The following is a 27,474-nucleotide window of genomic DNA, read 5'->3' as shown; positions in this document are numbered from 1 at the left end:
CCGGGTCAACATGTGGGTGGTCGGTGGTTTTGCTCATAAAGCTTTTATTAATGTAACCTTGCTCGGGCGCTGACCCGAGGCTGACCAGCGGTGGGTGTTCATGTATTCGTGTACGTGCATCTGTGTGTGTGTGTGTGTGTGTGTGCGCGCGCGTGTGTGTGCGTGTGTGTGTACCTTCTCAGCCAGAGCTTCCTCCAGCGTTCCCAGTGCGGTGTCTGTGTTTGACGTGTCCGTCTGCAACGACTTGACTCTGTCTTTCAGACCGCTCAGCTGCTTCTCCTTATCCCGCAGCTGATCCTGGAGGTTCTCGATCTGTAGAGGGGAGGGAAGAAAAATAAATCATCAGCTGCTTTAGTTTTGATGCATATTTCATTACTGAATGCTGAAAATGATATTTTCTGGCAGGTGTACGGGCTCCAAGGGCTCCTAATGTGAAGAACGTTACCAGCAAATTACACAAGCTGACATGTCTAATTGAAAAATGAAGTTTTATGCCTCCATTCATCAGACAAACAACGTAACATATTTTATTTATTTTTTGTACACTTATGTAAATTGCTCCAAAAAAGAACAAATTTGATATTCTGATGGCATGTGTTGAAGCTCTGAGAGTTCCCAAAATAAATCACAGGAGCTAAAGTAGCATTAGCAAGAATTACATCATAAGCTAATGTGGCTAAATTTCACAAACTAATTAAGCTATGCTATAATAAACAGTGGTTTGTGTTTTATTTATAATTATTTTGAGTTGGGGTTTTTTTTCTGTAACACAAAAAAGAAATTAGCCAAGCTAGCATAGTTTGTTTTAGGGAACTTGTACACGAGCTACTAAGAATATGCTAATAAGGTAATTAGCATAGTTTTAACATTTGAACTGAATTGAACAGCTAACTAAACCTTATGCTAAGTTTACTTATTAGACCAGATTGTAATATTTGCTCAGCTCACTTTAGGTGCATTTTACGACCTCGACAAAGAGTCATTGTCTGTTCTAGCTATTGAAAATTAGCCATATTGTCCTATCTTATTGCTAATTTGTATACTATCAATTAGAAATGTACTAAATATTTAACTTGAATGCTTTTTGAATTTGAATAGAATGAAAAAAATCAACAGACTTGAATATATATTTAAAGCTACCAGCCAGACTTTTGATATTAAGTAAATCAAATTCTCTTAAGATTTCAATTTTCTGCAACACAGACTGCTACAGGAGATCCTTGCTGCCCACAACCATCCCCACCTACAAAAATGGGTTGTTTCTACAGTTTATTTCTGTTTCACTGCCTAAAGAGAAGATAAGGCAATGCACTGAACTGTAAGCTAAAAAAAAGTAGTATTACCTTAAAGTTTATTTTTATTGCAACTTTCACTTCTTTTTGTTTCTTTTCTCTTATCCTCTCAAATTCATCGTAAAAGCAATTCATTTTCTCAACAAACCCACAATTCTCTGACATAAAACAGAACTGATTCTTGTTGAAAGCTTCAGGTGAACGAAAAAGGCAGAGAGCTAGTGTTTCATACAACATTTCTCAGCTTTGCTTCTTTTCACCCTCAATCCAAATACAAGCTCTTCCCCTCCACTCCCTCCCAATTTTCCTGTATATTGTAATTTTGATTTGGTGAAAGATTGATTTTGCCCTAAAACACCAAACTACCAGATACAGTCTAGCTCAGTGTTTCTCAACCGTTTTTGTGCCAGCGCCCCCCTAGCCTTTATCCAGGTCCCTCACCGCCCCCCACCAAAGAATTTGCAGGCTACTTTGCACTGACTATTATTATATCATTAATATTACTATCACTATTGTAAATGTTTTGATTTTTATGCTTGTTTCTGTATTTATCATCAAAAATAATTTCCCAGAGAACAAAAAAGTCATGGGAATAAAAATTATTTTCACAGGCGTCTACAAAAAATTTAATGAACATCCAAGTTAAAATTGGTAGGCCTAATAGCAACCAATCAGAGCGGAAAAAATATTATTATTTTGTGCCATTTTCTAGTTGTTAAATATTACACAAAATAGCCAGATAAAAGATGTTCAACATGCCAGTTTAAACTTTGAACTATTTGCAAACGACTGAGCTCTGCAACATTAAAACATGGATAGAACTGTAACTACATTAATCATAGCTCCTCTTCTCTTCAGTGTTTGTCAGTTTCTGGTGGTGCAGCTCTGTGCTGCCTTCAGGAGAATGGGACATCAGAGTATCATCCATAAAACTTCACCCACATGGCATTTATTGTGCAAACCAGAGCTTTCAGTGGAAAAACAAAAGTTCCAGATCCTTTTAATGCCATACAAATATGAGACAGAAACATGGATTATATCTTAATATAGATCTGTCTATTGATTATAGATTAATAATTTTACTGGACAGAAATTAAAAAGAACAAATCTGGTTCTTAATCAAATCCTAATGAGTCAAATTGAAAGTGTCATAGAGTCATCAGCCTCATGACATTAACACTGACATGAAAAATAATATTGAAGAAATAAATATATCAAATCTAATTAAAAACATAAATAAGTGATCAGTTCTTTACTGTTATGGTCTGTAAAATATATTTATTCTCAGTACTAGATGTGGTCTCAACAAACCCATGACATTTCAACAATATTATTTTACCTTTTATGTGGAAATAGTGTCTGTTATTCTTGCCATACAGTCCTCTGTATTAATTATTGCTTGACAGGTCTTGCCATACCAGTTTATTCCTCTGTATTTACTTTAGTTTCTTAGTTTATTCTTGCATTTTGTTCTTCATTCATTTCTGTTTAGTTTCCTTTGATTAGTTTTATCCTCTCTTGGTTTATTACTATGTCCACTTTAGTTTCTTTCCTGTTGCTAGATTTATTTTATCATTTATCCATTAAAAGACGAATAATATAAGACAAATAATCTTCACTCATCACCTGCTGCGCCGCATGATAGTCATGTGTTTCACATCATGTGTTGATTTTTTCACTGTTCAGCGTTGGATTCTCTGTTTTTATGCCATAATTCACATCTAGTTTGTCGCTCCGTTTTATGTCCCGCTTCTCCCGTTTCAGAGTTTTGCGCAATGTGCGTGTCTTTTTTGTTAAGCTCCTATGGTGCAGGGCGGTCGGGAAGCGCATTGATGGGGAAAAGGCAGACTGACATAAACCTTTTAAAACAACGGAAACAATTTCTGCGTTCTGATTATTGAAATTTAAAAGTGCTGCGGTACCGTTGTTCTATCACCCCCGTTTCATACCGGACCACTTCCAACACCGGTGTTAACGCTATAAAATGAATGCTCTCTATCGTGGTATCACCCATGGAGGAATTTCTTTATTTAAATGGGTTCATTTTTCAGAGGGATACACAGTGAGGGTATCGTGATTTTAGCTACCAGTAGCAGGAGAACGGAGCTACGCCAAGAAGCTAACAGAAGCTACAAACACTGAATAGAAGAAGAGCTGCCATCGATACAGTTTCAGCCAAGCAGCATGATTTAATGTTACACAATACAGTTTTACCAAGTTGCTCAAAGTCTAAACTGGCATTGTTGTGCATTTAAGGTGTAAAGTTAACCTTCGCCCAAACGCCCCCTAAAGGCATCCCAGCGCCCACCCCTTTTGTAAAAATGCCCGCCAGCGCCCCCTGCCGTCCTCTGAACGCCCCCTGGGGGGCGGTACCGCCCACGTTGAGAACCGCTAGTCTACCTGAAAAATACAATAAATGACCAAAAGGATTTATAGCCTTTGAAATTTCAACATTTTGTCCTGTTAGAAGCAAAAACTTCAATGCAATTTATTGGGACCAACACAAACACTGATAATGAGCAAAAGGTGCAAGATTAAGGGGGGGGGAAACATTCTTAAGTAGTTTATGTGATGTCATATTACATGTAAATCTGTTTTCATTTCTAATTGTCTTCTATCATAAACAACTGATTCAAAAAAGGAGGAGAAAATAGTCACCCCGTTGCGCAACCTTTGACTTCTCTGCAGGTGAGATGCACATTTTCAGTACCAGAGAAAAGAGCAAGCATGTGTGTGTGTGTGGGTGAATACAATAAAATATTTCCAGCACGTCATTAATCAACAGTTAACCTGACAGCTTGACTGACATCTTCCTCCTCCTTCTCCTCCTCCTCCTCACACACACACACATAGAGGAGCCCTCGCTGTTGACAGTGAGAGGCCATGTGACTCTTTAATCTTGACAGCACACGAGCGCCACACTTATATACATATAGAAACGCCGTCTGCGCTTTCTGCTCGTTCTATTTCAGTCCCGAGGAGATGGGAGATCACACGGATATCTTCGCTGCTAATCAGCTGCAGGTTCGTGGCAATTTACTCACGAGAACGGAGAAGTTAAAACGTAGGAACGGGGTGGGAGATATGAAAACTGAACGCAGGAATAGAGGGAGGAAATGTGGAAATCAAGGAGCAGAAAACAGCGGCGTTTCTCTCTCTTTCTCAGGCTCCGAACTGTATTCTATTTGAAGACAGCAGAGGTCATCATTTATTAAACAAGAGGAAGTCATTAGTATGCATCGGATTTTAAACACACCATGTCTCTCTCCTCCCCCTCCCTGTCCCTGCTTTATGTCTGCCTACTTGATTTTCCCTATTGATTAGCTGTGCACATTTTCTACTTTTCAACATATTCTTCTGCAAGGGAAAGCGGGGGGGCACAGGTGGGGAAAAAAAAAAAAAGGAGAGTTGGTGGAAAATGGAAAGGCTTTTAAAGGAAACACAAAAATGTAAACGGGATCTCATTTTCCGAAACTTGTCTCTCCCACTGTCCTAAATAATATATGTTTGTATATTTTATATATTTGTGTATATCATTATGAATGACTATCAAGATTCCCACAGAGATCCTCTCCTTTCTGAACAGGCAAACGTCCCAAACTATATTCTGTCCTACACCTCCATCTAGTGGCCAACATTATGCACTGCAACTTATTTTCAGGGGGAAAAAAAGATTTCTAGTAGCATGAAAAAACTTTCAAACATTTTTAATTTAGGAAAAAGACCTATAAGCTGTCCACAAAGGCTAGCTTTTTGATACCGTCTCACGCAGTGAGTGAAGTTGTTTAAATTTAGTGAATAAACAGCAACTCTCAAGTTCTTTACTTTGAAAAACAGCGTTAAAGTTGCTCCATTTTCTCCACCGTTTAGACGTCTAGTCCCAAGAACACATTAAAACACATTTATACAGTTGTAGAAAGCAGCCTAACATTAAGCTTCTGTTATGACCTCAACCTCGACTCTACTGATGTCAAGGTTGTAATGTATGGGTTATGTTTCAAAGTCAACAATGAGAAAGGAGACCAAGAAATTTAAATTACATCTTTCGAATCTGAGAAGAAGAGTGGTCAAATGTCCAGCAAGAATTATGGAAAAGGCTCGCAGAGGGCGGCAAAGATTGAGTCATTTCGCTGCAAATTGCTGAGGGACTTCTAAGTAGTACTGGTTGAAATGCATAATTCTGAGAAAATCAACAGTAATTCCAAGCCTTGTCTTTAAAATGCAAGAAAGATGTACTTTGTGTTATTCATTTGACCATGGAAAAAGAACAGCTAAAATTAATTTTTTAAAGTTCGATGGCGTTTGTAAACTTGTGACTGAAACTGCACTTAAAACATCAGAGTTTAAATGTTAGCGGGACGCAAACGATGAAGCTTCCCACCTTTTTCTGCAACACGTTCACTTTGCGCTCCTTGACATCGAGCATGTCTTTGAGATCAGTGATCTCCCCTTGCTGGGTGCTCTTCTCCTCCGTCAGCTCCGACATCTGCTGGCTCTTTTTCGAGAGCAGGGACTCCTTCTCTTCCAGGCGAAGACGCAAGGCGTCCACCTGAGCGCAAAAAGAAGAACAGGCGAGCGGAAATAAACGCTCGGAGCAAACAACGGCGATAAGCGGGGGAGGAGCAAGTTTACCTCGGTCTGCAGTATGGCAGCTCTCTGCTCCTTGGCAGTGAGCGACTCCTTGAGTACGTCCACGTGTTGTTTGCTGTCAGAAAACTGGTTGTTCAGAGTCTCCAGTTTGGTCCTGAGAGCTAGCAACTCGCTGTCTTTGCGGCTCAGCTCCTGTTTTGCCTGCTCCATCTGAGAAACGTGCAGGAAGGACAAAATATCTAAATGTGTGCTGCAGACGAAAGCATGCCCTTCTTCTTTGATTTCTATCCCTGTTAAAACTCACTGCAAGCATTTCAGACAGATTCAGTTTTTTAATGATGCATTTGTACCATTCGCTATCTTAAATGCGCTTGTTATGTAGCAAACGACTTCAACGAATTATTGAAAATTAGGTGGAGCCTTTCTGAGTGTTGTTGGTTTTCTTTTATATATGCACCTCCAACTTATACTGGGAGAAATTCCTCTTAGAAGGTTGTCACCACTAACACATCATTTGCATCATTTTGGCAGGTTACACGACTACTTTTCTCATCAGAAATGATCTTTTCTGTCTTTTTTTTTTTCTTTCTCCTCTTCTTCTCATGAGAAACAATAATGGTAATTGCAACAGGTAAGTTTCTGGACATGCATAGTGAATAAAATTTCAAGTGTTGCTATAATAAATCCAGCAGCCTAAATTACACCAATGTTTCAATAGCGATTGAAAAAAAAATACAGCTTAAATGAATGATTAGAAGACTAAAATCAAGATGGCATTAAAGCTGATGATGAGTGCAAGTAAACCAGTAGAGGGGAGAGTTCCTTCAGTGGTATACGTGTAATAACTTGAACTATTGCACACACAAAAACTAGTGTAAAAATCTTACAGGAAGAAATAAGATCTACTTAGTGAGATGATATACAAGTTAAATAAGTTACTGGTACAAAAAATGTGCATTTACTGTCCTTGTTTTCCAAGTTATCTGCTGAAAAGCAAACAAAAATTAGAAACGCAAGTCAGACTAAAAAATGTTAGCAGTCCATGCGAAAAGGTCTGGTTCGATTCTGCTGCCCACTCTGGTTTTAAAGTCCTACTTTCAAAGCAACTGATAATTCATTTTAAGGTAATCTAATAATAATTCCTCATATTTGTAGCTATTTTAAAATAAAAGACATAATCTCCATTTCTTTCAGCAGTTCACCCGACATGTCAATTCACACTTAAGGCGTCTGAGGAGAATTGAACCCAGACCTTTAACCATGAAGCTTTTCGTTCTAGAAAACCAAATCAATTCATCTGCAAACCGATCCACTAGATCATGCAAGAAGAAAGACGCGCAGGTTAGAGGCAGCAACCTGCAGGAGTGTGTATTTAGCTGCTATAGACCACTTACAGTGCAGAAACAGAAATGAAACGCTACAAGCCCAGCAGGCTGGGATTCTACTGATAGATGCTACTTAAGCTGCAGCCTGTAAGAGATGAAGGAAGGAAGGAAGGAAGGAAGGGAGGAAAGAAGGAAAGCGGACACAGAGGTGCTTCTCTTACTGCAGACACCTCCTGCTGAAGCTCATTGGCTCGTTGCCTTAGCTCCTCCTTCTCTGATTGGCTGCGAGTTAGCTCTTCCTTCAGCTGTTCAACCTGGCAGGAGAGGAAGGGGTCAACACGGGGGGGAGGCTTCCAGTTTTCCTTAAACCTGTTCTTCTTCCTCACATCTCAGCAGAGGGAGACGGAGATGTGAGGAAGAGACCTGATCGCGATGCCCAGCATGTCCGCTGGTGAGTGTTTAAATGTCATAAGCAGCAGTGGGGAAAAAGAAAAAAAAAAAAAAAAAAAACGTCGCAGTGGAAATTAAACACATTTTTTAGTAAAGGGAGACTACTGGGGGAACTGAAATATGCAGTCTGAATGTATAAAACCCAGTAAATCAAATAACACTTTATTAAAAACCATGCTTTTATTCAATATAATCAGAATTCACTGAGAGCATTTTATGCGTTATGTTAAGTTAAAGCAAACATGTATCCCCTAACAGATATAACAAAAACTGTAGTTGTGATTCTGTTGAGAAAATGTACATTTTTTGCCTTAAGGAAGTGAAAGAAGATGTAAAGATCCAGAAGATTCATACCAGGGTGAAGCCTAAGTGTTGTGGGTAATGTGTGTGTTGCTCAGTGCATTGATCACCTTGTTCTTCATAAACTTGGAGTGGGATCTGTAGACCTCCATCTGTTTGATCTCCTCCTCCCTCTCCTCGCTGCTCAGAGCGCCGTTGGACTTCAGCATCATCACCTCCTCCTCCAGCTCCCTCATGCCGCGCTCCATGGAGCTGATCTTTGCATCCTGACAAATTCGTTCATAAACAGGTTTCTTAAAAGTTTGATCAAACGTGATTATGTCTATTGCTGCTGTTGCTTCCTCACGTTTTTACCTGTACCACCGCAGATTTTCTCTCAGGTATGGTTTCGACTAGGCATTTTGAAAAACGTTCTTTTTTTTTCTTGCTGAAACATGCAATCTGTCTTCATCTTTAGCTTTTTAGCTGTTTGGGTCAAATTGACTGCTCATAATTTCATCCACCTCAATAAAAACCACTCTCTCTTCAACTTTGCAGAAATTCCTGCTGCTTCTTCAGTGATGCAGTCGACCTCTCCGCAGCTTCTCTGACTAGTTTTTATAACTCTATTGTTTAAATAGTTTTCTGATTTCAAGCGTAATTTTTTTGGTACCCTTCTTCAACAATGAGATAGATCCTCCTGATCCATTGTAACCACTCTGCCAACTGTGACTGAAGCCAGAGGATGCAAATAAGAAAATGTCAAGAATTCCTGCCGGGACCATAATTCCTTTCAGGTTAAAGAGATTAAATATAACTGATGACAGATGTGAACTGAAGAAAACTGGAACTGAATCAAAATAGGTTCCAGAAAAGTTTAATCGCGTTTAGTGCAAACGTGTTACTGCTGCTCTTCTTCCCTCCGAACAGATTCAGTTGTTATAGTTAGAATAAATGTTAAATTAGAGGAGTTAAAATATTTGAAAGGATAAAACCAAACAATCAACTTATTTCACAAAACCTGTTGTTTTATTGGGTTTTCATCATTCAAGAGCCACCAGACTAAACTCTAAATCAGAGCAAGCTTTGATTTGAAGTTAAACAATAAAATAAATAAAAGATTTTCTAATAAGCTTCTATTAAATCTGCTCAAGTGTACTACAAGTATCAGAAATAAAATGTCATCAAGACGCTTACCTTCATTTCAATAACAGTCTGCAGGGCCTTGGTCTTGGTCGATTCTGGCGCTGCTTCGTATCTCCTGTGAAGCTCCTGAGAGACACAAACGCCACGACGGTCAGCAGAGGACAAGCAGGAAGACATGGCGGGATGGAAGGAAGGAAAAACAGAGGAAACAGATGATCGCGGGGCGGGAGAGGAGGCGAGGGCGGCTGACGGAACGGGATGACGGGAGGGCTGGATGGCTGGCGTGGGCCGTGGCGCGGGAAGCGGGAAGGACGGGGAGTGGTGGACAGTGGATCGGTGGGAAGGATGGACCGAAGAAATGACGACGAAAGAAGGAGAGTGTGGAGGACAGGACGAGGGCGTGGGGGCGGGATGGACGGAGTGACGTCTGGGAGGAGGCGAAGGAACAGGGACGGACAAAGAAGGAGGGAATGAGGGGCGGCATGATGGAGGACAAACAGGAGAAGGCAGAAACGGGGGGGACACATGGAAAGGAGGGGGGACAGGGACAGAGGGAGAAGCCGGAGAAGACAAGGAGGCAGAGAGGAGAGGTTTCCTCCGAGCAGAAGAGCTGGATTTTATCTTCCTCGGTTTGATCCGGCCGTCCCACATAGCTCGAACAGAAAGGAAGGAGGCTGATAACCCTGACACAGTTTCACAGAATGATCCGACCCGACAGCCTGAGGTGACGCTAATTCGATCAGTTCACTCACAAACTTAACCTGAACCTAAATTAATAAAAAAACAAAAATAAATAAATAAATAAATATTTTTTTTACAGACCCAAGTGAAAAACCTGAAACACACTACATCCACATTTCTAAACTTGTAGCTGCCTTCTGGTAGATCCTCCTCCAGCACAGCTACCTCACCAAATGAAGCAGGAGTAAGGATGAGAGGTATATGAAGGAGGGCAACGGTTGATGTGAAGGCACAAGAAGAAAAGGAAAGGACAGAGAGAAGTGCCAGGCAGGGCAAGAATAAAGCAGAAAGGAGGAGATGACACAGTATGCATCACTGCTTTTCTTTGGCCTCTTACGCTTTGACAAAAGCAGCAAGCGCACAAAGCCAGGAAGTACAAAAACCTGGACATGTGAAGCAGACAGTTGGGTGACATGGCTGGAGGGGCTGGCGAACATACACACCAAGTCAGATATTTCCTTCAAAAGAGTCCTGTGCTGCTATTGTTTGTGATAAATGATAAATTTTGATAAGCTGCTGAAGTCAGAGTGAACATGGTAATAAAACTGAGGTAGCTGTCTGAGACCACAGAAAGAAGATCGTAGCAGCTTATGAGTCTAAAAGGGGATTTTAAAAGGCGTCAAAAGAACTTTAAATCCGGTATTCCCCCTTGACAGAAGGTAAACGTTTGAAATAATTGCAGACACGCCAAGATATCACCGTTCAAGGAGGTTTTAACTGAAAGCAGACTGCGGGACTCGAAAACAAGTCTCCAAAATCTCCCTTGTTATTGTTGATTTAACTGTAGAATCAGAAATTTACAAGTATAACTTTCACTGGATGTGTGGAGGAAACCTTAGCTCTCGAAGAAAACGATGAAGGACACAATAACGCTCGCAAGAAAGAGCGTTATTGGACTTCTGGATTAAGACCGTTTGTGCCTATGAGTCTAAATTTAAATTATTTGGAAATCATAACTTGTTTGCACCTTAGCAGCAAGGACAAAAAAAATACACATTTTGATTGTTTTTAATAATAGTTCAGAAAGATAAATCAAAATTAAAATTGGCGACTCAAAGCTACACAAAACCTTGTCATCAGAAACCAGCATAAAACATCAATCAGCATCTCTGATAAAAACCTCTCTTATTAATTTCACATAAGCCACAAAAGACTCATAATAGTCAATGCTTTGGCTAAACCAATTTCCAAAATGCAGCTCGATTTTAAATGTTTTAACATTTTACTCCTGCAAGTCTTCCATACAACAGGTCTTTAATTAAGTGAACAGCAGCTCCGCTCCCAGGAGGCACTGTGCTTAAGAGCAGGAGAAGTGGCAGCAGATTGCTGCAGGGACTGCTTTATTAATTAGTCGAGTGAAAAGTGTCCCGTAGGGGGGAAGCACCAGCAGTACATCAGGAAATTAGCAAGACAAATTCTCAACAGGACGTATCTTTGAAAGATAGCATAATGCCACTGCGGTTCCTCATGAAATTGTTTCCTGTAGTTCTCCAAACACCAGGAGAGATGCAGATGAAGAAACAGGAAGTATTTACAGAATGCTCATGAAACACGAAGACACAACAGTTGGGGCAGGCTGACGTGTTTATCTTTTGTTGATACGAACTCCTAATTAATGTGTTTAACTTTAACTGTACTGTAATGATCAATGTGTGATTGAATAGGAATGACTGGTTTTATTGTAAAGTGTCTTTGAGTATCCTAATAATCATTGTATTTCACTTCATATTCTGAAATGTTTTCACAATCATGTCCTGTTGAAAACACCGACTCTTTAACATACAAGTTTATGTACTGTGATGGTGGCAACATCATTCTGTGTCAAGTCTGGAAAGTTAAACACTTTTTATGTACTTTGTGTCGTCATGCGCCTACCTGTGAAAAAGTTAAAGTTGTACAGTTTTCCAAAGCCCTGCATGCACATTTAACTGGTTTTAAAGCACAAAGCAGCAAATAAAAGCATTACATTTATATCTATATGAATGCTTAATAGGTAAAATATTTCATGACGCATCTCTGGCATTCTTTGTTGTTCATTTCACATTTGTGAACACTAGGGGGAGCTGTTGTATGACAAATAGGACAAAAGTTTGGAGAGAATTTAAGAAAGAATGAATAAGAAAAGGCTGAATCCTGAATATCCTGAATATCCTGAATATCCTTATCCTGAATAATCATTCAGGATAAGGTGTGTCTACATGATTGTTTGTAATCTTGCATAAATACTGCACATTGTAACCAAAGGTACATGCCATGGAGATCACACACACACACCTCTCTGAGCTGAAGCATCTCCTTGTCTTTTTGCTCCAGCAGCCCCTCCAGTTGGTGGATGGTCATCTCTGCGTCAGCGAGTCGCCTCGTTCGCTCGTGGTCCTCCTCTGTTGCCCGCGACGACAGACCTTTACTCTGCAACATCTCCAGCAACTTCTTTATTGACTCATCCCTATCAGACAAAGAAGGGCACGCAAGTCATGCAGAACCCGAAGCATTTTCAGCCGGAAGAAGTTACGCAACCGCTCCGAGTCCCTCTGCCTCTACCTGGCGGTCAAAGTGTGCTTCTGCGTGTCTATCCTCAGCTCCATCTCTTCCACAGTCTTCCTCAGGAGGAAGAGCTCCTTGGCCTGCCGCTCGAACTCGCTGTGGAGACGAAGGAAGTTCTCCTCGGTCATCTCCTGAGGGGGAATGGGCTGGGCGCCAAGTCGCCCGGACTCCGAGTAATCGGATTGGAAGAGCTGATTGAGATCGCGCTGGATCCTGAGCTCGTCTTGTAAGGCCTGGATGGTGCACTGAAGATGCTGGCAGGACAGAGACATAATCAGTTAATAACCGGGAGCATGTAGGGATGCTAAACGAGGCGATTATTAGAGTGCAAGAAAGAAACCTTCGCAGAACAAAGCAGGTTCAAGCTCACTACAGTTCAAACCAACAGACGCCGTGTGGCATCTGCCGTAATAATGAATCCTTCACCTCAACATAAAGCATGTTCTGTGTTTGCACTGCTTTCTCCGAGGTGTTCTGGCCTCATCCCAGAGCACGCTGTGGGGATTATATTTCCCTGGTGACCTGCGAGCTCCTGGGGATCACAAGGTTGAGCCGAGGTAAGCTGCAGAGCAAAAGAACATTTGCCCGGCTGCAGTCATCCTATTGTCTACTCTGATGAGGATAAATAGGAACCACCGGAGCTGAAACGACGGCCGCCGGAGTTACGTTTCAGCTCGTTTTGTTTGTTGGCGTCTCGGTGGACAGGCACACACACTATAGATCCATTGGGAAATATTCAGGGGGGAAATATGCAACAAAAAAAAAAAATCCAACAAAATGTTATTTTGATAAACACGGAAAAAAACATTTATTTAAATATTCTTCACAGCCTCTATTTCACTCAGTATGCAGAGTTTTATTTGCACACTACTCATGATGCAGTCATGGTACTTCAGCCTTAACTTAAAAGATCAAATGCAATTAGTTTAAATCCGGTTGTTGCGTATTTTTGGCTTAAAATCATTATGCATGAATAAAAAGTTAAGTCCAGGCAGTTCTTCACAATATACACATTTCAATAACGGTACATTTGCTATATAGTGTGCAGCCCTTGTTGTTAATTTTATAGTGTAAATTTCACTTCAACTTCACATCTAAATTATCTTTCTACATTTAATTATACCCAAAACACACCAGAGCTGTTCTCAGTACAGCGGAGCCGCCTCTTTACTGCTACAAGCTGCTACAACAAGAACATCCCAGAGACAATAATGAAAAGAATCTACAACAACTCCAGCTTTATTAAATGAACATCATACTTCTCATTTGACAGCACGATCTCTTCTAAACTACTGGAATGAGACGAAGGAGCGCGGACATATATTTGGTTGCAATTTGCAACATCAAAGCCAGATGTCACTATTCTATACAATTATAGCTTTAATTATCTTACTCCAATATGTGCAGTGAGGTTTATTGATTTGGAAGTTGTATATATTAAAAAGAAAACTATCCCCAATCCTCATCAGCGTGAATCACTGCAGGATGAACCTGGAAACCACAATGCATCACATTTAGAGGCGTGGAACAACAACAACAAGCTACAGCCTGACTGATTTGTGCTTTTAAACCCTCTTACCATCTTGGATCATCTTAAGCGACATGTCGGATACCGACAGAGACTGACGGAGGCATTATATGTGTGTCATCTTTGCAGATGTGTTACTAAAGCGCGCCGACAGGTGCATATACACAGTTAGAACGGCTAAAGAAGATTTGACACAACCAGGTCTGAGTCACTGTCAGTTAAAGCTGGAAGTGATGTCACGGTGACGTCTACTTAAATGTGCCACATGCGACCTGAACGGCTGCCAGGTCATCACCTTAGGAGCCACGGTGTGTTCCCAGAGCTCAAGATGATGCAGGCAGCAAAGAGGAGGGAGAAAAGCAACAGTAATAAAACTAGAAGCTGGGAAAAAGAACGATGGTAAAAGACGGCGTCACGTTCCCGCAGAAACGGCCGATCAGCATCGAAGCGAAAAAAGAGACGAAAGAAAGAAAATGGTGTGTGAAGATAAATAATGCAAAACAACCTCTAGATACAACGAGAGAGAAAAGGTAAAGTTAAAAGGACCAGATAGGGATCACACAAACACCAAAAGCTTGCATAAAGAGAATAATTTCAAGGCCTTTATTGCTCCAAATGTCTCCAGTTTATGTTCCCTGACAGCCAGGACAGAATCATCGCTGCTCTCTCCCCACCCAGTTGGGTTTATTTCCACATTCCTACTGACACGAATAAAAGACAATTAGCAGTTTTATCATCTTAATCATTCCCTGCCTGTTGTATCCCCTCTGTGTGAATGTGGGTTAGGGCTGCTGACTCATACAGTAGAGCTGCCTCGCACAAACTCAAATAGGTTGATAGCTGACATTTCTGGGACTTCCCTGAAGACCGAGAGGCAGGCGAGAGAATAAAAAGCCTCCTTTTCTCTTTGCTTTTGTTTCTGATCTAATCCCGCCGTCTTCACGGCGGCAACGCATCCTGCATCGTGTTATCGTAACGTTGGCCCAATTCAGCTGTCGAATATTCTTCAACTTATTGAAATTGTGCTCAAATAACACAGGTGAGTGACATTAAAATATGATGACTGATGAGCAATTCGGGCAAATAGTGATCATTGGTTGTTCTTAAATTAACAAAAATAAAAAGTTCACGATCATGAGTGTTTGATTGTTCACAGGACTCCATGTGTCATCTGCACCGGAAAGCAAAAGTTCGCCAAGCTAAACAACAAACGTGGATAATCAGGTCAAAGGAGGCAGAGTTTGACATTTTCGCCTAAAAAAACTAGACAGTGCATCTTAAAAACACCGTGGTCAGCATTATTTGCAAACAAAAAAAGTTTGTGATCACCTGAACCTTCTACCAATCTACCAAAGCTGAGTAAAACTCAGTGGTCACTAACACGTATATTCACACCAAGCGTCTAAATGTGTTTGTTACAGAAGCACATTTAAACACAAACATGGAGAAAAAAGCCACAATGGTCTTCCTAATAAAAAAACAACAAAAAAAAGTAAATCAAGCGGACTTCAGCAAGGAATCCAGCAGATGCAGTACGATGTCTGGCACACAACTTCAAAAGGCAACATGGGAAGAATTCAGAAAGAGAACGAGAGGGAGCGAACATATCCATGCAGCTGGAATGCAAAGCTGAAAAATGCCAGACCACAAGAGAGAGAGAAAGATACAGAGAGAGAGAGAGGACAAAAATATTGCAAGGAGGAAAAGAAAATATCCCAACCAGAGTCGGAGATAAGAACAGAATGAGAGAAAAAAAAAGAGAGAAAACAGTTTAGCTGTGTTTACCAAAAACAGAAGCAAGGGAGAGGGTGATAGGACGAAGGTCTTCTGAGTTTCCACTGAGTCGTCAACTTTGACCCTGGCAGAGCTCGCCCAAACACTGACATTCAAACATAATCACACACACATGAGCTGGAAAGACTCATTAAAAACACAAACGAGTCACGTTCCCTCAAATAAACCGATACAGGTGACCCGAAACCCACACTTATAAGAAAACCTGCATGCCTTTTCCGCTTAAACCGCTTTATTGCCGTTTTGTCCGCTGTTAAGACTCTGATTCGGGTTTTGACTTGATCAGATGAGACAAGATAACAATCAATCTAATTAAACATTGATGCCGATTGCAACTTCTCCGACCGTCCTCATATGTTTGGCATTAGAAACATCCTGCAGGACGTCGGCTGCAAACGCGGGGCATGCATCTGTGATGCTAATTCACAGATGAGCGAAGATGCTTTTTTGTAAACACAGACGAGAACAGCAGACTGAAACGATTGTGGATCGCCTGAGCAGTAGGCTCTTCATATTTTAATGATGTAAAAACAGTCAGTAGAAGCTATAATGAGCCTTTATGATGCATTTTGAACATGAATTCATAGGTGACCTTACCCCCCCTTGGCGTCAACATCCAAACAGGCAAAAAGCTTCGAGCTCTCCACATCCCTATGACACAGGCTGCAGTAAAGAGACAGCAAAAATAAAAAAGTTGAGCTCCAATCAACTTGTCCTTTCACTTGTGTGTGTATAAAGAAAAAAAAATCACGTGGGTCCAGCTACCCACATGATTGAAATTCACCCTTTGAAATCAGCTCAGAATATATGTTCTGTGAACCTCAAGTCGCTTTTTCCAGAAGGTTTCGAAAGTTGTTATAAGTCATTGAATGAGTAATTATTGGAAGAATCTGATGTTGGGAATCAGCATGACCCGGCCTCCCGCCCTCAGCCCCCCCCACTCCTCACAGGTGGTGCGCCCACACGGAGGGGGCTTACTGCTGCTTTCTCAGGGTGAGCCGGGTCGACCACCAGGCGCTCGCCAGTCAGAGACATTATGGTGGAGATCGTTCCCGGGGTTTCCCAGTAAGAGCAGATCATATAGTAGATCCTCTGTAAGGAGGAGCGTAAACTAGAATATCATCAAAAAATGAATTTATTTCAGTAGTTTGATTTTAAAAAGTGAGATTTATAAATCAACACAGTAAATTGAGTGACAAATTTCTAGGCTTTACTTAATTGGTGTTAGTAATGATGGCTTGCAGCAAATGAAAACCTCAAACTGAGTTTCTAAAAAAAATTTAAAAAATACTAGAATACAACAAACTATATTATTCAGGAACCCAGCAGTTTAGAGCATTACATTCACACATTTCATTGTAAAATCGAGTTGAAGGAAAAAATGTGGCTAAGGGAAAACTGCAATTTTGACACTATAATATAAACAGCCTGTTCAAAAGTTATGACCGACAACTGAGTGCATGTACTGTATCTTTACTTTTATTAACTTTAACCCATGCTAAAAAAAAAAAAAAAAAAAAACTTGAAAAACTTTTTTTTTTTTTAAACAATTTGCTGAAAATGAATACCTTTTTCAATTGTATTCTACATAAATGAGATAGCCTAGGTACATTGTTAGAATCAATAAAACAAGCCAAAGATCTCTATTAACTTTTTAGGCCGGATTTCACTCATTTAGCGTTCTACTGCAGCTTTAAAGAGAGGTTTTTAGGAGAATGGAAACTATATAAGAAAACTTTCTTTTCCTTTTTCCCTGACAGCATTGAACTTCTGCATGAGGCAGAAAGACTAAGGAGTGGAGAGGTGGTGAACCGCACTATTGTTAAACACCTACACAAATATGAGTGCAACAGAGGACTCCTCAGAGAAAACATCTCCAACACAACATTCACATTTACAGAAGTGAGAAACAAACAAGAAAGATGATTTTGTTTCAATCTTTAAAGGAAACCTTTTACTGTATGGAAGAAGGTGAAACAATCCTTTCAGTCATTAACAGACTGTCAGTAAGAAAAATATTATATAATAGGGCAACATACATTAGAAACAGCAGTAAAGTAATAAAAATTTCCAACCATCGGTCCAGCGGGCAAGTGCCCAGATACCCATTACAGGTAAGCTACTGACAGCTCATGAGAACTCCACATACCCCGTTTTGACAAAATTCAAACTACTCTTTCAAGGTAAAGGGGTAGACAATTTCAAGTTCTAGCTAGTGGCACAAAAGATTTTACTCCTGAAGACAAAAAGTCAACTTTTGCAAATTTAAAAAGAAAAAAAAAAAAAGACAAATGCATAATTTTTACTTTGTAAATTATAAGAAAAAATATGATGCACACCAAATAATCCAGTTTAAGCAATGCTGTTTTTTGTGTTTCACCTCTATACATTCTGCAAATCGGGAGTAGTATTTCCTTTCGTGCAATCATTATATGTACTGGAAAATTTGCAAATCAAAATGCGCAATCATGGAACTTGATTTAGAATCAGAAGGAGATGAAAGAAGACAGGACGAGAGAAAATCAGCTTGTGAATGTAGTGACAATTTCTCCATCCTTCCCTCTGGCCACTGCTCATCTGTCGTCCAAAATTAAGCATCCCTGCTTTATTACTCCTCCATCTTATCCCTCGCTTATTCCACTCTCGCAGGGTGAGTCATGCTTCCCCCCCACCCCACGTTTTCGCAAACAAGACACGCTGTGACAGGAAAACACATGTACACACATTTAGACGGACACAAACACACGCGCCAAGCACACGCTGAAGCCCACACGCAGAAACACGCATGTGATGTTGGAAGCAGTGGTCATGCTGTGTGTGCGTGTGTATGGGGTGTGTGTGTGTGTGTGTGTGTGTGTGTGGGGTGTGTGTGTGTGTGTGTGTGTGTGTTTGTGTGTGTGAAAGTAATGACCGTGAGGAGCTTGAAAGCATCGCCCACTCAGGCATTAGACAAGAGGAAGATTAACACACTTTTCTCTTTCTCTGAGGATAAAGGTGGAGGATGAAGAGCATAATGAGGAGGAGGAAATAGATTTTTGAAACAGATGAGTGCCTATTTCTAGAGGAACAAGAGAAAGTTAAAGAGAGAATGCATACACAAGTATGGAAGGAGGATGGAAAGTTGCAAAAGATGGAAAATAAACATAAAAAACTCTTCTAATTGTAACGATAATTTCAAATGTGCGTACTAGTGGGTAAAGCCTGCTCTGCTAAAGAAAACACCTACGCTTTGCTAAAATCTCCCTTAACATTGAGGGACAGAAAACGAGAACAAGTTATATTCTGATGAAACTTGTGAAAAGGTGGTGTTGTGGCAGCATCGTGCTGCGGGGTTACTGTTCTTGACGTGAATCTGGGTTTACACTTAGATGGATGGACTTATGATCAGTTCAAAATATCTCTTTAGTTTGGACCTAAAGCTGCAGATGTGTGCAAGAGACGCGTGTGAACATTTTGTTAAAACATGCGACGGTTGGGTGAAACCAAAGTTAAACTTTTCAGCCACAAAGAACAGACCTGGGTTATTTGTCATGGTAGCCGTTTTTGTAAGATTTTATGTGTTGGCTCGAAAGCTGAAGCTGAAGAGGGATTTCATTTTTTTTCAGCATTCAATTCAACAGTAGGATGACCTCAGCAGAGGAAAATTGAAGTTTTGGAGTGGCTTACATAAAGAAAAAAAATATTTTGGGTCTTCTAGAGAAGACTGTCAGCAAAAGCAACCGCGCAAGAGAAGAGTGTAAAAATTGCCAAATCAAGATACGGCATGCTAATAGTCTACTGTAACCTAAGGAGACAAAGATGGAGTTTTCTTTTTAGTATTTTTTGGCCAACTAAGTCGGAATGGACAGAGAGAATCCGCACAAAACAATTTATGAGCATTGGCAAAGATTTCCAAATAGATTTAGGGCCGGGCTTTGACCAGGTTATTGCACCTCTTTCATTTCTTAAATATTTTCCCCCAAGTCTGTTCTGTTTGCGTAACACCAAAGATTTCAGAAGCAGGGAGAGCAGCGGTGCAGGGAAAGTGGGAGTGGCTGCACTGTAATTCTGTTCACTCCCTCAAAACTTCTCCCAGACTTGCTCCTTATAAGGGAAGACATGGCTACCGCAGACAGAGACGCACTACGGTGGAAGGAGAAAGTGGATGGAGCCAAAGAAAAACAAATCACAATGCCACAGAATCGTGTGAAACAAACCGAGACTCTCTTTCCTTTCGGTTTCACATCGGTCTTGTCTCCCGTTTCTTTTCGCAGATAAATGAACGCGGAAAGGGCCGATTCCCCATTTGAGTTAAAGTTTTATAAGCCTCCACTCCTTTCCTTCCCTCTCAGTGAAATTTTCACCACACACATCCTTCGTCATCTTTCTAATCCATACCTCCTCCCTCCTCTCCGTCCATCTGCCTTTTTCTCCCCTGCCCTCGCTCCCTGTATTTATTTTAGCCCCTCTCTCTCTCACCTACCTCTTCATCCTGGCTGAGCAAACACACAGGTTTAAGGACCATCTGTTACTGATGAGCATTCATAGGTGGAAAAACACATGGAACATACTTCTAAATCTCAGGCAGGCATCAAAGCACAGGTACAGCAGCAGTAAATACATCGCTTTCTCGTTGTTTCTTGGGTCTAAAACTGCAAAGATAGTGAACAGGCTCACGCAGAGGCTCTTAAAAGGAGAGGAATGAGTCATAGGTCCTCGAGCGGAGCAGAAGGAGCACGAAGAGATGGAGATAGGATTGTTTCTGTGCTCAAAAACACTACTTTTAAACATTTCTGCTGAGCCATCTTGCTGCTTCCTTCAGGGCCGCTCAGTGCAATATTCACCCTGACAAACAAAATCACGCTCAGATGTTTGTTTTTTTTCCCTCTTTTCTCCACTGTACATCAGCTTCCTTACTGCTTGCTGTGCAGAAGCCAAGATTAGATGAAAGTTTCAGACCACCAATTTTGCACTGCAATAACAGCTTCTCCTGACATTCTGTTGCTGCAAAAATATCTGCATGTTTGTGCAAATAAATATAATGTTAAGAAACCAAATGACGTCTCGCATCATAACTACAAAGAAACAATAACAATACAATAGAGAATATACAGTTGAAGCTATGATGACCATGCTCAAAAGCTATTGTCAGTAATCCCAACCGCCTTAAAATATAAACAAGTTTGTCTGGTTTTATTTCAGAAAGTGAAGAATAATGCAGTTCTGTGTCTTTTTATATAAATATCTGGATTCAACTATGCATAGACACACATACATGTTCATATCTAGCTAGGAGAAGTGTCTGCAAAAGAAAAGTCAGGGTATAAACCAACCCCAAACACATAAGAAATAATTAAACTGAACTGAAAAGGGGGTGGGGGGAAGCACTTATTTAGACTCGAAATCAACCTGTGAGCTCAGAAATTAAAATGCATCATCACGCTTTTCTTTATCCATGTCGCATTCTGGTGGTTTTCCTGGCATCTCAAATCAACACAGAAGAAAAGCACACCACCTGATAGTAACCAATGTAAAGCAATAACCAGGTTTAATTTAATAGACAACATTCCTCATTCTTAGTGTAATTTAATTCTAGCCGAGAAAAGAGAAATGCTGTGAATTGATTCGCCAAAATATGTATTTACACTTAACATGTAACATATACGATAACGATAAGTACATCTACAGCTACATGAAAAAAACGTGTAAAATGTCAGAGCATCTCTTCCTGTAAAGTGCATGCTCAGCTTTTTTTTCCCCCCACACATCCTATCAATGTTTTCCACAAAAACACTCATGTAAAAGTCACTATGTCTCACAAAAAGCGATTTTCTACTCTAAATACAACATCTCAGTCTTTATTGTGATTTATTTCCTATTGGGCATCCTTGTTTTCCCCTGGCGCTATTCCACACCTTCAAGTCTTTTCATCCACTTTCTTTCCTCCTGTCCCATCGGCTTCCATCAATCTGGCCGATCTCGACGTTTCATCTGCTTCCTCAGCTCGGTTTGTTCTCATCAACCGTTTCTTTCTTGCCCTCCCTCCTCCTCACTTTCTGTCTTCATCCATCCTTCTGTCTCCTGATTTACTGTCTTGTCCTTTTCATACATTTTACACACCTTTACATTTCACGCCGTCTTCCTGATCCATTATTCACCAGCGGCCACACCCCCCATACATCTTCCTCTCTTTCTTCTGCGACTATGGCGGTGTACAGATTGCTGGGCAAAGCGTTTCTAAGAGCCAGCTGGCACCCAAACTCTTGCTGGGACCATTTTTTTTTTCTTCTTCTTCTTCTTTTCTGCACGGTGAAAAGAAACTTAACACGGGAAGCTTTTGGCAACATAAATTTCCTTTAGATTTGAGATCCGTGGAGACGACCTGAGAGCTGGGGGCAAAGTAATGAAATAAGAACTGCAATATGCACAAATGGGATTCTGCCGTAATAACATTAAGTGATTTGAAGTGATTATAAGCCGTCACTCAGGGAGCAAAAAAAAAAAAAAAGCTGATACGAAGTGTTGTGAATCATTCTGGCAGCTGTTTTCACTTTAATGTGTTCCAACGAAACAAGCAAATAACCAATTTTACTTCTAATAATTCAAACCTCTCTAAGATGTTATACATTTGTTAGGTTACATTATTGCTATTCAATTTCAGGATGAAATACTCTTGTATCAAAGTAAGTTATTTAACTATGTAGTAGCAGTTTGTAGTCACTCAAAGCTAATCGTTAATTGTTAACATTCTCTATGAAAGATTCATACTTACAGTGCACTTTAAACTTACTGGTATCCTTGGAAATGATAAAACTTCCTCATCTCTTCTTTTCTGCAGCTCTCTCCACAGCGTTTCTGTAGGACTTTATTCTTTATGGTCATGAAAGAGAATATTTTTGAATAAGTTACACTATTTCTGTGTAGACTTTACCTTTTGGTTTGGATCATTATCCTTTGAAAGATCCAGTGACAATAAATTTCCAGTTATTTTGGCAGTGAGCAACAGGATTTAATGCATGTCACACACTAAGAGAAGGAAAACGACCCACAGCATTAAAGATCCACCACTGTACTTAACAGTGAGCTGGAGGGGTTTTCCTTTCCACATTAACCTGAGTTTCATGCCGGACCTACAGGTTTTTGTGAGCTCCAAATGCACATGATTGTGTTTAAGGAGACAATCAAAGATAATATAGAATGAAAGATGACTATAATGCAGTACAAAGTAATATGAAATTATGAAATGTGATGCGTTAGACTGCAGTTTCCTGCACTGCATAGAATTTTACAAACTCTAAAATCATTATTTCTCTTCTTGTATTTTTCCGATGGCTGGTCATTTGCTTACTTACAAAATTTTAAACCAATTGTCAACCAGACGTTTTTTGTTTTTGTTTAATAAGAACAATTAGTCAGATTTGACAGTCAGATGACGGTTTCAACATTTCCACCACAAGCAAAAAAAACAAAAAAACAACAGACCAGTTGGGTGGTTGGACAGATGCTCTGATTTTCTCTCTCTCTCTCTCTCTCTCCTTCCAGCAAAGGAAAAGACAGATGACAGGACGAGGCAGAAGGGTGTAGGAGAATCTCCTTTTTTCTGTCTCATCTCCATCCATCTCATCCGATCTCTCACCTGGAGGTAAGGGCTGCCCAGGTGTAACAGGCGCTGTGCTCAACTGTCTGTTCGAGTTACACTCACACCAACATGCAGCAACACACTGCTGCTTTGATTTTCCTACAGATAAAAACTGAACCTCCTGAGCTAATAAATGTGTACTTTATAATCCATGAACAACTGAGCCTGCAGACGTGCAGCAAATGACGTCAATAAGACTCGTGTGTTGTGACGGAGGTTAAAGTTTCCTCCATCTGTAGACAGACACACATGAACACTTTTTCTATTTCCCACCAGCACTCTATTCGGTTAAATTATTCACAAGAGTCAACACAATGCAGCAGAATCGTACTGCTTCATAATACAAACGCAGAACTTTTTTACCTCAAGCCACAACCAATTTTCTTCAATTTCCACAAAAACAAAAACCTTTCCAGAAATATAGAAACAGAGCAATGTTGTGATGAGAAACTCTTCTGGTTTGACCGAGGTAGTCATACCAGTTTTTGTCTTTTTTTTCCATGTTAGATCTATATACGTTAATGTATTTTTTTTTTTTATGACAAAGTGCAAGGTATAAGCACATTTATGTAAGAGTCAAGTAAGTCTGCAGCCTTTGGCACACTAAAGCCCATTTGTCTTGACCCTTTGCATACAAATCCATCTGTGGAAACATGCAAGTTCACACACAGACACACACACTAGCTGGTGTAAAAAATAAAAAAAAATTGTTTCCACTTATAATCAGCTGGTAAAAATCGTTCAATTCGGCTCCGAACACAGGCCTTTCTCCTTCCTACGAATCTCTCGCGCACATTCACACCCATGCTGCCTCTGACGTCAGGTCAGCGCGCCCGTTCGCAGTACAGTAGATGATAGATTGCATCTCGCACTCGCAGAAACGGACGGACAGAGTGGTTATTGTTCAAGCTGCTGTGATTTAGTGCCGGGACGAACTTGCACCACGGAAGGAGCACGATGCACTCGCACAGAAGTCAAAGCTTGATTTATGGGGAGAGTGAGGAGTCAAATAAAAGCAGTGATGCTTTTCCTACTGCTGCTTGACTTGTAATTGTGGCGGAGTATCTATCTGGTTTGAGGGAAGGAGCACAAGAGTCAAAACTGCAGGCCAACAAGAATGAAGGAAAAGGGGAAAATATGCACATTCCACACATTCCTTCAAGTTCTCCATTTTCTCCCACTTTTTTCCTCCTTTCTGCTTGAAACATTGTTCTTACCTTCTGCGATCAAAGAGGTGGACCGAATCGAGTCAACACATTGTGTGTGTGTGTGTGTGTCTGTGTGCAGAAAGTAAAGCAAGGCAGCGCTCTGAAGGAGATGAATGAGACTGACCACACCGAAAAGAAAAGACACCAGTGGACTGAAAGTTGGACTTAGTGGGACAGCCGCATGTCCGATGTTTTATAATAAATTCTGGAGTGAACCGGCTCCACGGGTCCAGATGGAGAGTGGGGAGTGTGTGTTGGTTGTGACAGGGAAGGAATCTGGTGGTGGGAGTGAAATGACAGTAGAACAAAGAACGGTTGGGGAAAAAAAAAAGAACGAAAGTCTTGTGACGATGAGTAGAAGGTGCAACGAGGGAAAGTTTACCGAATGTGGATGAAATAAAGATGAGGGATGGTTTTTAAGATAAAATGTCTCATGACAGTTTTTCTGGACTAAACTCAGGTCAATGTTTTCTCACTACGGGAGAGGTGCTTCTGTTTCCACATTGTTGTTGTGCTGTCAGTCAGCTGTGTATGATATTCTCTAAGCAGCTGCTGTTTTTACAGTTCTTTCAGTTTGTTTCTATTTAACTGGTGTACGTGTTTGTTTTGGGGAACAAACACTCCCTTTTGGTATGAGTACATGTAAAAGCTCCTCATTATCACAATTAGGTATGGTGGAAGGTCTGGTATGATCCCACAGGCCCTGGAAAAGTTGGACGAGTGTCTGAACTCCTTGAAATACCAGTAAGTTTGAAATTAGGTCGTCACCGGACCAAAGGGTAACGATGAAAAACTAAGACGAGATAAACACAGGAATGGTTCTTTTGTAACATAGTCGGTCTTCTTCTACGGATATTTTAGCCCCCAGACCCAAATCCTAAAAGAAACTTGTGGGCCAAGCTGAAGATCAAAGTGTTTCCAGCATGTGAAATGTTTTAAGAGAAGAGTAGATGCCGACAAAAAGGTGGTTGGACAGAGCACTGCCAGCATAGGGCACTAATGTTAGTGGCAGAAGTGATTTTGGTGATTAAGAAATATGTCTTATCAACTTTCCCGCTGAATACATTTATTCAAAGGCTGGAATTTTCATAAATATTAAGTAAAGCGAGCGTGTCGAGAGAATACAATGGAGAAGAGATGGAAGAGGAAAAAGATAAAGAGAGAAGCTGGAGGAGAAGAGATGACGATAATGAGTCAGGCATGAAGGAGGAGGTGAAAGTGGAGAAGTGTGGAGGGAGGAAAAGGCAGAGGGTGGAGAAGAGATGAGCTTTCCTCAGCGGGGGCGTGAGTTGGCTTTTATGTGTCTGGACTCATATTTATTAAAATTTCTGGAAGGTAATTTAATCCTATTTCTAACACAAAGATGATGGCGAAGACTGAGTGGTGAGGACACAGTAAGGAGAGCTGACTTAGGACGTGACGGCGCCGAGAGAAGAGAAGGTTCATGAGTGAGAGAGAAAAGAAAAACAAAGACGTGGAAACAAGATTTAAAGTATCCATACAGGGAATACTTCTTCATTCTAGGGCTGAGATGACATGCTTGCATGTTGAAATGCGTGTGGTTATTCATTGTTACAGCACCAACACCGATCCAGAGGGAAATGAGTTTGAGGGCAGCTCCAGCAGACCAGCTATATGAGTATATGAGACATTAATAAATTCATCAACCCTTTGTTCATCAGCGAAGGCCTTATTTAAACCGAATGAATCAAAGATTCATTAAACTGCTAGAAAACGTGTTCTGATTTAATTTCCTGTTGCATAATTTCACATTCCAATATGATTTTTTTTTATTTATTTTTTGCCCCCACATTTGCCTCCAAATTAACCTTAAATAAATGTGCGCGCACGCAAATAACACCGCCACAACATAAATGCGGCATGCTACAAAGTCTGAGGAAAGCTCTCTCAAGTGGCTTCGCGGCGTTGATGTGAGAAACGAGGCGCTGCGGCTGCAGCTACATGTGTGCATGTCATCTCTTGTATAATATTTCAGCCTGCTGCCAGACAAGCAGAGTCTCTGTCTCATCCAGATGGCTGCAGCACCAACAGACAGCTGGGAGTCCCTAAACCAGGCCGCGCTGCCTCATCTGTGGCTCTCCACTCACGGCACAGAGACAAATCTACCAACACAGACCATTAAAATAAACCCTGCCTGTGGTGATGGCTGCAGTCTGCGGGAGTATTAAGTTAAAGTCATTTTCAATCTGCTATCTGTAATTTTTCTTTGTTTTAGGGTAATCCGGACGGTTAATTAAGTCAATAATCTCTCAACATTGTGAACCTACAAAACACTTAAATAGACAAAATGATACCACTTGAACTTTTTCACATCTCATCCTATCAGAGATTTTAATTTTAGCCCTCAAATCTGAATTTTAGCATCTCATCATCATTATTAGCCACACAAATCAGCTTAATTTTTTTGTTTATGTCCATGCTAGGCTTTTGTTTAGTTAATATCTCCCTCCTTCATCACTGCCACAGTTGTCTTTATTGTCTGCTATTTATGTACATCAAAGCATATTTATGTGTTAGAATGGCCCAGTTAAAGTCTAGAGCAATATCCAACTGAGAAGCCAAGACAAGACTTGAGTAAAGATGATGTTGAGATGTTGAGAAAAAAAAAAAAAAACATCAGTAAAAGATAGTACTACCAAGTTTTAACTCAGATGGGCTATTTACAAATGCATGCTATGGTTTTCAGATTTTAATATGTAAAAAGACTTAAAAACAACTTCACAATTATGCATTACTTTATATTGGGCTACTACATTATCAAAATAAAATGCTTTAAAGACAATTCAACTTGCTGTTAATCAACAAAACTGACCAAGAGCAATAACGTAAGAACTGTTAAAAATATATATAATCTGGATTACAGCACAAATAATGTAAAAATGTTTACTTCAGACCTTTTCAGAGGAAAAACATGTTTAAAATCACCAGAAAGCCCTTA

General features: G+C 40.4%; 1 protein-coding gene across 16 annotated transcripts in view; it reads right to left on the bottom strand.

The window, feature by feature from the left end:
* Positions 1 to 27,474, bottom strand: part of LOC103459282 (ELKS/Rab6-interacting/CAST family member 1-like) — a 125,956-nt gene that overhangs the window by 85,533 nt on the left and 12,949 nt on the right. For 9 of the 16 annotated variants that reach the window (XR_001776221.2, XM_017302870.2, XM_008400730.3 and 6 more), the window contains exons 5-12: positions 12,365 to 12,621; positions 12,098 to 12,269; positions 9,134 to 9,208; positions 8,068 to 8,223; positions 7,429 to 7,521; positions 5,925 to 6,092; positions 5,674 to 5,841; positions 175 to 312 (exon numbers count right to left, since the gene is read on the bottom strand). Coding sequence is in view for 13 of the 16 variants with exons in the window: in XM_017302870.2 (XP_017158359.1) it covers positions 175 to 312; positions 5,674 to 5,841; positions 5,925 to 6,092; positions 7,429 to 7,521; positions 8,068 to 8,223; positions 9,134 to 9,208; positions 12,098 to 12,269; positions 12,365 to 12,621 (1,227 nt within the window). In the remaining 3 variants the exon portion in view is untranslated. The remainder of the gene's footprint in view (positions 1 to 174; positions 313 to 5,673; positions 5,842 to 5,924; positions 6,093 to 7,428; positions 7,522 to 8,067; positions 8,224 to 9,133; positions 9,209 to 12,097; positions 12,270 to 12,364; positions 12,622 to 27,474) is intronic. The other 7 variants (XR_532714.3, XR_532715.3, XM_017302866.2 and 4 more) reach the window with 1 other exon arrangement.

The sequence above is a fragment of the Poecilia reticulata genome, chromosome 23, assembly GCF_904066995.2.
Source record: "Poecilia reticulata chromosome 23, P_reticulata-male-v2, whole genome shotgun sequence".
NCBI lineage: Eukaryota > Metazoa > Chordata > Actinopteri > Cyprinodontiformes > Poeciliidae > Poecilia > Poecilia reticulata.
Note: the sequence above shows the minus strand (reverse complement) of the source record. Positions and strands in the feature narration are given on the sequence as shown.